At 45.3% G+C, this 13,563-nt stretch overlaps 1 protein-coding gene across 3 annotated transcripts in view; it reads right to left on the reverse strand.

The window, feature by feature from the left end:
* Positions 1-13,563, reverse strand: part of Tulp4 (TUB like protein 4) — a 231,900-nt gene that overhangs the window by 18,496 nt on the left and 199,841 nt on the right. For all 3 annotated transcript variants that reach the window (XM_027939588.2, XM_071612876.1, XM_071612877.1), the window contains exons 8-9: positions 2,052-2,276; positions 759-993 (exon numbers count right to left, since the gene is read on the reverse strand). In XM_027939588.2, the coding sequence (XP_027795389.1) occupies positions 759-993; positions 2,052-2,276 (460 nt within the window). The remainder of the gene's footprint in view (positions 1-758; positions 994-2,051; positions 2,277-13,563) is intronic.

Consider the following 13,563-nt stretch of genomic DNA (forward strand, 5'->3'; position numbering starts at 1 on the left):
GGGAGGCAAGAGTATCCTTAACACATTAACTAAACAATGAGGACCAGCAAAGGAGGGAATCTGTACAAAGGTAGAGTGATCCATCATGTTAAAGATTTTATGGACAAGCAGGAAATTTTCACTGGTAACCAGCTAAAAAGCAGTTAATGGCATATCAGTGAAGGACATAGGCAGAAGGCCAGGGACAGGGCTGAAGGCTTCAAGTGTTCTTTTTTCTTCTTCTTCTTTTCCTTTCTTTCCTTCTTTCTTCTTCTTCTTCTTTTTTTTTTTTTTTGCAGCGCTGGGGATAGAACCCAGGGCCTCATGCATGCTAGGTAAATGCTCTGTCTCTGAGCCACACCCCTGGCCCTGAAAAGATAAATTATCTCACCTACCCAAGGAGGGCAGGGACATGGCCCATTACTATTTTCAAACCACCTCAATATGACATTAGGGCACTCATGAATGCTTGGTCTTTAATTGAAAGAGGAGGCTCTTCCTTCTAGAAGCTGGGTCAGCCTTCCCTTCTCTCAGAGCAGGTTTTCTCTACCATGGCCCTAACTCCATCATGCCTTATAGAACATTATTAACCTATCAGAAAGTACATTTAGAAAACTGTCACTTAAATAGGATTTTAGGAATGTAGGAGCTTCAGGGATATTCCACGCTAGCCAACTCAGGCTCACTTCATAAAAGGCATTCTTTTGGCATGGGTTGTAAGTAATAACATTCCATAACCATAGGGGAACAAGGGCTCAGTCCCTCAGCAAGGGTCCCACCTGTCTTGCTGTCTGTCCGCGGGTCCATGATGACAAACTCTGGCCGTAGCTTGCTGATACGCCGCCCCTTCAGGATGGGCACGAGCCCGCCCAGGTACTCCAGATAGAGGGTGTAGCACGGGCCGCCCACCTCCGGGTCATCCTCTGTGCGCTTCATGGTGCAGTGCAGCCGTTCATTGCCTGCTGAGGGGTAGCTGACAAAGTCTCGCATGTTGTTGGGGTCTGGAATTGGGGGCTAGAGGCAGGACACAGGCAGAAAAGGAAAGAGCTGGGACTCCAGAGACTCACACAGAGAACAGAGAAGGCGTGGGCACATCAGGGAGCTTGGGAAAGGTTAACTATGTGGTATGGAATAGCAACTCACAATTTGTGGGTGCTCATCACACAACACCTAAGCTAGGATCCCACTTGAGACAATTAAATCAGAACCTCTGGGGGTAAGACTGGTTAGGTTGTTTCCTAATATGATACAATACAGCAATGTTGAAAACTGCTGGTGTGGAATCAATGGAAAACATCTAGGAAAAAAAAAATCATGAGAGATTCTAAAACTTTGAAGTATCAGTAAAAAAAAAAGCACCCAACAAATCAATCTGATACTCAGAAGTAGAGATAAAATATAGAAAAGGACCTAGGATACTGAGGACCTGCACGAGTAGCAGGTTCATATTCACACGCTGCCTTTATAGTTTCTGGAGGCACAGTCAGTATGAAAGACGGCAGGCGGCTGTGTTGGGCCAGGGATCAGGGTAGGGGGGACTCTCCCTCCAGCACAGCAGAGAGGAGAGCAGGCCTAAATTCTGACTGGGTCCAATCCTGCCTCTTCCCTAACTAGCTGTGAGGCAAGTTACTTCACTTCTATCAATTTCTTTCTTGGTTTCTCAAGTGGGAACAAGGTCAGATTCTGTTTGGAAGTCAGGATGGAACAAAACTGATTTTTACAAAGGATGGTACAAATCTAGTATACAGTTAGTGCTAAATAAACACTTGCTCCTTTGATCATCAGGACGACAGGGAGTCAAGCTGGGAATACCAGCATGGACATGAGAGAGGTGAAACTACCATACAAGGCAAAGCTCACTTGGATACTCAGGGAAGACTGCGGGCATGGAAGGACATGGCGCAACTCTGCAGAGTCACACTTGAGCCATTTTTGGACACTCTGGTGAAGCAGGGAGCCCTGTGCATCTTTTCTGATGCCCTCCCCCATCTCTCCTGTCCCTATCCCCCTCTTGGTGAGCAGAGGGTGGCAGAGAGGTGAGGATGGAGAATGGGGAGGGCAGAAGGCTGTACCTTGATGGTGGGGATGAAGGCAGTGGAGAGGTAGGAGCAGAGGCGGGGGGGCAGGGTCAGCTTGCTGACATCCTTGTCTTCTCGCAGGGTACTGGCAATGGCCTGCTGGCACAGTAGCTGTAGGCTGGACACCCGGTGTTCCACTCGAACCACGTACAGGGCGGGTCCTGAGGCCATCAGCAGCCGCGAGTCCCTGTGGCCCCAGCAGATGGAGATGATGGGGCGCTGCAGGCAATGAGAAGAAGACAGTGCTTAAGCTTTTGCTCTTCTGGTGAACAATGGACATCATGTCCAGTGTTCTCAGTAAAATAAAGTGAGCTGACAGTATTGAGAATATTGGTTTTAAGAGCATAATAAAGAATATTAAATACCACATTATGAAAATTGAGCATTTTAATTGAAAAGGAATGAGATCTTTAGGCCAGAGCACAAATAAAGGACTCGAATAATTTCATATTTTTCTGTACAAGCACTGTCTTGTTTAATTTGGTGCCATAAATCCTAACAGCTCTATATAATGGCCCTTCTACTAGCCAGGGCAATCACCCCAGGATGTAGTCATCCATATTCCGTACTGAAGTGCTGGTCATCAGAATCCCCAAATTACCCAGTGTTGTTTCCCATAGCTCAGGGAGGTGGTGGGTAGGTAGATCTGAAGGCTCTTTCCGTCCATCCCAACAGGCAGCATTTCAGAGTCAACTCAACACTGGACGTGGGGGGCCTGGGCATGTGAACTGGGGAATATTTCCCAAAGTCTCTTAATTTTCTCAGGAGTCAACTGGGAGCACTGTGAGAATTAAAGGACATGGTGGTACCGTGGTGCTTCTGGGACCCATCACAATCTACAACCCAGGTATCATTCACTGCTAATCTCCAAGTGACTGGGCAGGGAGGCAAGGGGAAAAGCTCTATGGAAAAGGGAGAGGTGGCAGGGAGAGAGTTCCTGTGGTGGCCTTGCCAGGTGTTTGTGGCCATGATTTTTTTCAAAAGGCATGCTGAAATCCAAATATGTATGTTAGAAATGTCTTGAACTGAAAACCCCCAAAGCTCAGGGGTGCCATTAGCCAGGCAGAGAAGAAAGAGGTAGAGAGCTGTGATGGAGAAGCAGCGAGAAATGTGTTCATTCCCATCCAAACAGATGGAGCACTAATTTAATGAAGTCTCCAGGGGGTTCAGAAACCAGAAAAGGGAATACCAGATCTTTTAAATGAATGACAGATAGGAACAGAATTCACAACACTTTAGTGACAAACATCAAAATAAAAGAACACATGAAGACACTTCCTTAAAATACCCCCCAGGGTCAGCTAATCCTGGTTTCAACTTCAAAGCAAAATGCAAGGCTGAGGATAACTCATCTTGCATTTCCATCCATGAGGCCAGGCAGTCCCAGGATGGCACAAGATTAACAGCCAACACCCCCAACTCCCTAAGGAGGACTGAGTGATTGCTGGCTGTGGACCTAAAACCCAAGTCTGAGGGTTTCTGAAGCATGTTCAAGCTGGGTCTCCTCATGAGATGATCCCACCCAGAGGGCAGACCCCATAACAGGGGACTGTGAGCTCACAGCAAGGCACAACCACTGCTGAAAACCAGGACACCAACACAAAAAATACAAAAAAGTCTCCGGCACCATCAGCCCTGTAATTGCAGGTTAGAACAGAGGCCCTATCAGCACCAGCACCAAAATCTGAACCCAGGGCCTCCCTACTACATGATATACACACACCCTACTACTGAGGTACATCTCCAGCCCTCATGCTTAATTTGAAAGGCAAACTGCTGCCTCTTTATTCCTGAACCCCTAAAATAATATTCCACAAAGAGCTCAAGGCATGAAAACAGTCCTCCATCATCACTTGACTCACTGCAGCTGGCTGCAGACATGAAACACTTCTCCCATCTTCCATTCCTCCTTCATCAATTGATCCATCTGACATGCTGGTGGTTACAAAGCAGATTTATCCTCCCTTCTCCTAGTTCTGCTTGTCAGAGTAACTATCTCTGTTGAACAGCTGATTATATGTTTTACATAAAATTATCATGGGTAAGTATGTATGTCTTTGTGTCAAGAACTACTAACAGACTCTCAAACTGGATGAAAATCCTGTTACATTTCCACAAATAATCACTTCCCATCATAACAAAAATAACCATGTCTTCAAAACTTACCACATTCCAATAGCAGACAGAGTGCCTGCACATACTCCCTCAGCAGGTCCTCTCAACTCGGCTACACAGGCATTATTAACCCATCTAACACAGGAGGAAAACAAGGCTGAGGGGGCTGGGTAACTCAATCACAGCTCAGGAGTGGGAGAGCTAGGGCTCATCTCACCACCGGGTGCTGCCTCTGAAGTGTCAGTATACCCACGCTTGGACTAAAGAATGTGCACTGTTTCCTTGCAAAACTCAACTAACTGCCAGTCACAGATGCGGTGATGAGTCCATTATTCTCCCCTAGTCTGTTTTGCTCAGAAACAAACCAAACGATGTCTATGGAAAAAGCAAATGGACAAGAGAACAGACTTTACCAACAGAACATGGACAATGACCTGACTGGTTCATTTATGGCTGAAAATAAGCAGCAAATCATGTGGGCCAGCATGCAAAGACAAATGACCAGGGAGTATTGGTAGATGAACTGGAAATAGCATTAGGATGATATGCCTGGATGGTGAGGGAGGACAGTGCTATTACAAACTGGGCATCACATGAATGTGAAAAACAGATCCCTCAGTCAAACAGGAGTGTGAGGTCTTCAAAGATTAAAGGACAGAAACCAGAACCCAGGAAAAAGAGCTGAAATTATTTAGCCTGGACAAATAACACCTACAGGGTTTCAAGGGAATCATTATTATCTGGATCAAGGTTACCCCCAAATTCCTCCTTCTAAGAACAGGACATGGATACCAAAAGGAATTTAAATTAATTTGGGGTGCAGGACTCATTCATTTACCCAAGTTCGGGATGGTTTACTCCAGCCTGGGGGACACATTAGTTTTTGTAGCCTATACTCCTATGAAATGATAAAGTAGCCGAGAAAGTGTTAATACCTTTCCTCTTGTGATTTTTAAGGTTGTATCACAAAAACACAGGGAAGAAATTACAGATAATAAAAACTGTCCCTCTAGTGTGAAGATTTCCAGGTATCATCTGTGTGGGGAAAATTAATTCTTGTGGTTACCATTTAGTCAGATGTCAGGCAGCAGGGACATGACCTCTCAGGATCCCCATAAACCTGTTCACAGAAAGTCCCTTTATAACACATTGTCTTTCATTTTCAAAATCACATTTCCCAGCCTGCTAGGCTCATGTTACAAATACGCTGCTGCTTTGGAAGCAGTCAGATTTCAAACACAGGTGTCCAGTCTTGACTTGGCAGCCATCATTTTCTGTCACTCTGTGCTCTGGGCTCAGCCATTCTGGCAGAGCACGAGCCCACTGTCTGTTTGTCCACAGACCTCACCACACAGAGCATCCTTCCTCCTGAGGAATCTCACCTGTTGGGATAAGCTGCTAGAGAGAAATGCACTCCATGTTCCGTTCCAGTAAAACCCTGGGACATACAAAGGTCCCTCAGACTCATGTTCTAATCTGAAGAGCTGCTATCCACTAGGAAGAACTAGAAAGCTTGTGGATTTAATCTCTCAAATCACATAAAATGACTGATGGCTAAAACTGTGAAGTTGAAAATGTTAAAATCTTGTGGGGCTGGGTTTGTAGCTCAACGGTGGAGCGCTCACCTAGCATATGTGAGGCACTGGGTTCTATCCTCAGTACCACATAATAAATAAATACCTACATACATACATAAAATAAAGCTACAAAAAAACCCTTAACTTGTGTAAAGAGGTTCACGTATTTGGTGCATCGGAGGTAAAAGGGCGAAACCAAACAAAACAAAGAAAAAGGAGCTGCATCTAAGAGAGTCAGCAAGGTGGACACTGCTGCTCTGCTGGATCCACAGGAGCTACTGCTCACCTGGGAGGATGTGTCATTCACCACGGCAGGTGCGAGGCACAAGGTTAATGGAGAGTCCTCCTGCCCTGCACCTCCCTCTTTGGATGATGATGCTGAGCAATGTAAGCAGTGGGTGTTGGCTTCCTCTCCCTCTCTTCCTCTGGACAGCAGTATGGACTGTACCCCTGAGTGACCACTTCTCATGCCTTACTATGGCACCCCATCTCCTGCCACTACACAATACATGCCCTGTGTCAACCCAATCATTTATTCATCTATTGCACCACCAACCAGTCATAAAATAAAATATTTGCCAAATGTATACAATGGACCAGATCCATTCTAGGCATTAGGGGAGCAATGCTGAACAAGACAAAATCCACCCCTCGGGGAGCTTACATTCTGGGGTGGTAGAGAGAAAGAAACATCTTAACATGTTTGACAGGGACGACCTGATAATGTCAGTAGTGAGGACGCTATGCAGTGAGGACAGGGCGGCGTAAGGGACTAGAGAAAGAGCGCAGGGAGCAGGCAAGACAGCTCCAAGGAGGCCCTCTGAGCAGAAGCCTGGCTGAGAGGATGGCATGCATCACTGAACTGGCATCAAAAGCTTCCTTCCAGTATTACCAATTTTATATCCATTAGAGCAGTTATTCAACAGTTTTGGAAAGATGTAAGAAAAAAGCAGGTGTTCTTTACATATTAAAAATAAGCAGATTAGAGGCAACTACACTGGCCCAAGCCAGGGATAAGGAGGCAGTCCTGGTAAAGACTCCCCAGATGAGAACCAGCTGCCGAGGTGGTAGAGGAGTAGATCCCTGTGGAGGTCAAAGGCCTCCCGCCCCCTTCTCCCATGTTTTGTTCCTCCTCTCTGTGGCAACCCTATAAAGGGGGTTCTCTGGCAGGAGGAAATGCACAGAGAAGGGGATATTGCAAGTTTACACAAGCACATGCAACAGAATTCACTTCAGAAACCATGGATTCTGAGGAGATGGAGATGATCAACCTGATCTAAACGTGACACGACACAATGCATAAAGAAATATCTCATGGGACCCATTAATATGTACACTACTTATGTTTTTATGCATCAGTTTTAAAAAATAGTGACTGGTCATCATCAAACTGTTGGGTGGAGCCACGAACAATTTTGCATATGAAATCGTAATGATTTGGCCACCAACCAAGTTGTAGTAATAAAAGCTGGCTCAGGATTCAGCCAGCCGAGTCTCAGTTTTAAAAGAACACAACCATTCTCCTATTCTCTAAGCAGACAACACCCACGGAAGACTTGCTCACCATTCGCAGCAAACCTGGAACGCCACCATGACAGCCCTGGGAGAGCAGCCAGTGCTTCTCCTCAACAGAAAGAGGCAGACACATTTTTGGCTAAAGGATTCTCCTTCAGGGGTACCGAAATCTCCAACCATAAATGCAATTTCTCATTTTCTGTTCCCATAACTTCTTTCTTAAAATTCCTCTGGAGGGCTGGGGTTGTAGCTCAGTGGTACAGTGCTTGCCTAGCACATGTAAGGCACTGGGTTCCATCCTCAGCACATTAAAAAAAAAAAAAAAATCACTGGAACATCTTACTTCAACAACCAAAACTTACAGAATACTTGGTGACCCCAAACCAGCCTGTAATGCCAGATGTTCATATAACAAGCAAAAATCCCAGACCCAAATTACTGAGGCCCGCAAATTTCATTCAGTAGTACTAACTCTAAAAATCCATCACCAAATTATCAGATATTCAAGTAGATACAGATGATCAGACCACAGCTGATGAGGTAACTTACAGAATTTTAAACTACAACACATGCAATAAGGAAAGGAAAGTAACTGATAATAAATTTCCTTGTAAGAGCTTTAGCCACAGGCATTAATGTTACAAGTAAATCAAGAAAATCAATTTTAAAGCCAATACCGCCACACGTTGTACCAGGCAATGGGCTTTGTATGCAGCAGCCTACAATCTAATTAACTTGGAAATAAATTATCCAATCTAAGTTGCATTTAATTCTTTTTATAAGCAGTTCAATAAACTGCCTAACTTCCTTCCTGCTATAAAAATTTCCCTGCCTTTGGACTCCTTGAATAGCACAGCACATATCACACATGGTTTGAGAATCACTGCAGTTAAGAGTTAAGTTGCACATACTGAGTATTGGACTTCATTTTCAAAGGCAGTATTGTTAGCCTTTATATCAACGCAATATTTTCAATGGTTGCACTAGATCCTAAATGAAAGAATCAATAACTGATTAAGGTGTTGAGACACTGCAGGGACACTCCACCGATGAATGCTGGTCAAGTCTCTCTCTTATTCCTGAGCCCAGGAATAAACAGTTCAGATGCAAGACCCACGTTTCATATGGCAGCTCGTGAGAATTTTTGCAAAGGCTAAGGCCATCAAGCCTCTACCACATTCTAGTCTGAGTGAAAGTCAGAAAAATGAGGAAAACATAGGCTCTGACTTGAGTAAAATAAAAGACAGGAAAGTATAATTCATCCCAGAAGCATTAAGCATCCCAAGGGCTCATCAGGAAGAAGAGTCTCAATCCCACAGGCAAATTTAGAAGAGAATGTGACTGGGCTGGTATTGAAGCTTTCCCAGGAAAGACACCTCTGAAGAGGGAGGAGAATGCCAGCGGGAGGCACACCTAAGTCAGAGTGGACAGGGGACTACAAGGCTGAAGGCACTCACAGTGCTCCAGACCTGGATTGACAAATATTCAAATACAACAGCCTTATGAACTCAGAAAGAGCTGAGATTCTTACCTTCTCCTACTTACCACCCACTATGGTTTGAATGTGTCCCCCCCAAATTCCTATGCTGCTGGCATTTGGGTGGGGCCTCTGGGAGATACTTGAGATTGGATGAGGTCATGGCCTCATGATGGCATTAATGAGGAAAGGACCCCACCTAACAAACTTGCTCTGTCTTGCCATAGGATGCCCTCTGTCACACAGTGATGCCAGAGAAGGCCCTTACCAGATGCTGAGATGTAGGCAGCATACTCTTGAGCTTCATGGCTTCCAACACTGTGCAGCAAAATGCTTTAGGACTCAAGCATTTTGTTATAGCAACAGAAAATAGCCTAAGACATTGCCTATTAGGCTACAGATAAAAAGCTAACCTGAGATCTGATTAGAAAGGGCACAAGCCTTCTGGTCTAAACCATCAACAGAAAGACTGAAGAGCACCTATGTTGGCAACTGTCTACCCAACCGCTGAACAAATATTTACAGAGCACCTACTATGTTCTGGCAATGCTCTGGCCATGGAGCCACAACCCTACACAGGGTAACCTCTCCTTCAGTCTCAGATTCGCTAGGACTCCAACATAAATGCTCACGTTGCCAGACAGCCTGCTGCACACTAATGGCCCCAGCTCTGCTCTACTTCAGCTCCTCCACGTGCTCACGTCATCTCTTATAACTATTTCACTTCTAAAACAGGAATCTGACATTTCTAGCCAACCATAGCTTCCTACTCTGTTTTCATCACTTCCTCTTGAACAGGCCTTTCTGTGACTTTATGCTTCCTGGTCTCAGGTCATGAAGCATCAGACTATGGATTGGTTGCCCGTTTCCTTATAGGGTTCTGGGTCTTTGTGCTACACTCTGCTTTCCAGTTTCTGATTTAGGCACGTTGTACTTCTGACTTGGGACTGTAGAGAAGGCACGGACAGCACAGACCCTGGCTTTGGAACAGACTGTCCAGCTTTGGCGGGGACTTCACTTCAGCCTGTCATTCCAAGGCTCCTGTGCCATAGTCTCTGTGGCACTGCACTTTTCACTTTTCTTCTGGCTCTTAACTAGTTGGGATGAGAGAAGTTGTCCCATACCAAGTGCTTTGTCCCCTCCTTTCCTTACCAGTCTTTCAGCTCTTTCTGTAGTCTGTCTTTCTGTACCTCGTCTCTAGGCTGAAGTGATTAAGTCACAGGAAGTGAATAGGATTAGCACCCTTATAAGAGAGGCTAAAGGGTGCTTCTGTCCCTTCAGGTTAAACTTCCTAGCTTTCAAAAACCATAAATACTTTTCTATTATTCATAAACATCCAGTCTAGGGGATTTTGTCAGAGCAGCCTGAATGGACCCAGGTGCCTGACACGTCTATCCTTTGAGTTACTCATCTCAAACCCATACTTCCCACCCCACCCTGGCTCTGGCTATTCTGCTTCTTTACTTCTCTCTGCACAAAGCTTTATCATTTGTTTGTAAGCATGGTCACACTCAAGGCACCACCCGCTTTCCCCTTCTCCTCAATCCCTGCCACACAGTTTACACAGCTAACACTTCAGTTATATCTGCTGCCTCAACTCCCTCATGAGTCATTTTGTCACTCATTCTTTATCTTAGCTACTACAGCTATCCGTCTAGCATCTAGAACAAAGCTTGGCACTAAGATGGTTCAATAAAGATTGACTGATGAAATGAACCAACCTTTTACAATGTGACTGCCATCACCATTATTCTATTGAGAAGACTTGTTGACCTTAAAACCTCCAAATCCAATTTTCTCATGTCTACATTCAACTGTTGTCCTCTTAGTTGACATATTTCCTTTAATGGCTCTTTTATGACATTCCCCTTGCATCTCTTTCTTCCTTCTGCTGCTTGCTAAATGAGGATTATCACTCTACTATTCAAGCTCTGCACTTGGTCATCTGCTCCTCTGTCCTCTCTCTACATTTAATAAAAATTCTTTTCTCCAACCATGGTCTCTCTACACAAGGCTCTACCTGTCTCTTTGATCCGGTCTCCTGCCTGAGTTCTTGCCCCATCTCTCCAATGTGCCTTCCAATTACCCCACCCAAACACCTGGCGGGACTCCTGGCTGAAAGCTTCTGCCTCTGGAGCCAGCACCCTCCTCCTCCTGGGTGGCAAGGAGCCAAGTCTAGTGTCATCTCCCTGAATTCTGCCTCAGCCACTCTATTCCCACTTCCTGGCCTTCTCCCTTATTCCTTCTGGCTGGGATTACACTGCCCCCCAACAGATCAGCCTTCCCAAAACCCTGCTGTCTTTCCCTTGCTCATAAAACAAAAATTCGAAGACAACAAAGTCTAAACCTCTTGGCCAGTGCTGCTGTCTGAATGTGTCCTTCCAAAACAAAACCAAATTCCCACTGCTGTAGTAATAAAAGATGGGACCTTTGGGGAACAGATTAAATCATAGGAAATGAATAGAATTAGCATCCTTATAAAGGAGGCTGAAGGGCGCTACCTCTCTCTCTACTCTGTCCCTCCAGTCCTGTGAGGCACTGAACCTGCACTTCTTGATTTTGGACTTCCTAGTCTCCAAAAAACATGAGAAATAAATTTCTATTATTTACAAACTACCAAGACTAAAGGATTTTCTTATGGCAGCCTGAATGGACCAAGATGCCAGACACTCAAGACCTCACACATCTGTCCTACAGCACATGTAATCTTATTTCCTGTTGTTGCTCTTCATCTAACCTATGCCAGAGTTAAACTATACTCTATTTCTCAAAGTAATTTATTACTATTTTTTTTAGAGAAATCATACTATAATTGCCAGTAGCTGAAGAAACTAGGGGATAATACAAATAGCAAAGAATCTTATGTTATCTGACCCTGGGAACTCATTAAGCAATGCATAGCAACAAAAATGGGTAGTCCTGAGGCTCAGCCACCTACTGAACCACTGCTTATTGAGACTCTACCACAAGCCAGGTGTGGTTCTAGGCACCTGAAGGACAGTGGCAGATAAGACACACAAGGTTGCTTCACATGGGTCCCTTATATTCTAGTGGGATGAAACAACTACTCAGGAAATAAAATTGAAGAATCTCAGATTCTGATACATCCTAAGACAGAAACAGCCCAACAAAATAGAATGCAGCTGTGGAGTGGAGTATCGTGGGGAAGATACTATGCAAAGCCTCTCCTGGGAGGTGAGACTCAAGCTCAGACTGAGGGTGAAGAGGAGTCAGTTTTGAGAAAGGCCAGGTTAGCAGCCAGGGGAAGCCTCTAGGATGGCACAGCCACAGGACGTCTGCTACCTGAGGATGAGCAGGACGCATCTGATAGGCAAGATAGGCAAGGCAGAGGGCGTTCATGGCCTGGTGACAGTTTGCAGGAGGAAGTCTCTAAGGAGTTTCAAGTAGGACTGACATGCTGAACAGAAAACCTGCAGGGGGTGTGAGGTGAGAGTTCTCAAACAGTACTTCTTCTAGATGAAAATTGCTGATCATGCGGGTCTCCTAATGTAGTAAATTCACTCTTTTAAAAAAATGTATTGCCTTAATTCATGGTGTAAGCAACTGCTCTGTGTTTAGCAGAAACATCTGAATATAGCTACAGCCCTGGCATGAAGGCTGCCGTTGTTCAAGTGGCTCTTTCACTCAAAGATACCCTGATATTGACAGAAGGCTTAGTGTGCATAAGACATCGTGCAGGAACAACGAACGAGACAGGACCCTGCTGTCATGGCCTTGAAACAGACAAAGAAATAATGACACCTTTGAGGAACATCACTACAACTAAAAGGACAGGGTGCTGTGGGGTCTGCAGCATGATGCTTCCTCTCAGACAAAAGCACAGGCAGAGTGGCCAGGTGGTGAGTGGGGAGAAGTGTGCCTACAGAGGGAACAGCATGGTGCAAGTGGAGGAAAGTGAGCTCCGGCACGACTGAGGAGCACAGGATGAGGACTGGCAGGGTTAGAGAAGGAGGGGATATTGACAGCTAGTCCTGCAGAGGATGAGGGCCAGCTTGTGGAGGTCCCTTTAAATCACAAGAGACTCTGACGTGGCTGCCAAGGGAAGAGTGGCCCAGGAGGGAAGGTGAGAGGGAGGGGCTGGGACAGAGTGGTGGGTGGCGGAGAAACAAGGTATAGACACTGAGTTATCTAGGAGGTAAAATGCAAAGGTGAGTCAGGATGACCTGGCCTGTGGCTGGAGCTGCGCATGATGGGGCCGTGACCCAGAAGGAAGAGGAGCTGTCTGTGTGGGGGAATGCCCCGAGGGCTGGACATGATGGTAGTGAGTGCTGGACTGTCAACAGGTGTGTGAGTGAGCAACGGGGTCTATACAGGCCGCTTTCTAGGATCCACCCTTTATAAAGACAGTACTTAAGGGGCTGGGGAGGTGGCTCAGTGGAAGAGTGTTCATCTTGCATGTGTGAGGCACTGGGTTTGATCCTCAGCACCATATAAAAATAAATAAAATAAAGGTACTGTGTCCACCTATGACTACAAAAATAGTAAAGAAAAAAAAGAAAAGAAAAAAAAAAAGACAATACTTAAAGCTGTAGGAGTGACTGGAATGGCCTGAGGATTGGTGGGATAAGAGGAGGGACCAGCAGAGCTGGAAAAATATCCACCAAGAACAAGTCTTAGTAAGACTCCTTTTCTCCATGCTACCATAGCACCTGGAAATAGTTCTTCAAAATCTAATCTTGGTGTCATTATTTGTCTGCCTTCTTTAACTGGCTTCCAAGCTTAGAAGGAAGGGATGTATCTTCCTTATCTACTCCTAAATAGCAGTCCTGAGAGCTCAGTGCCAGTCACACAGTAGCCCCTC

Source organism: Marmota flaviventris, chromosome 6, assembly GCF_047511675.1.
Source record: "Marmota flaviventris isolate mMarFla1 chromosome 6, mMarFla1.hap1, whole genome shotgun sequence".
Lineage (NCBI taxonomy): Eukaryota > Metazoa > Chordata > Mammalia > Rodentia > Sciuridae > Marmota > Marmota flaviventris.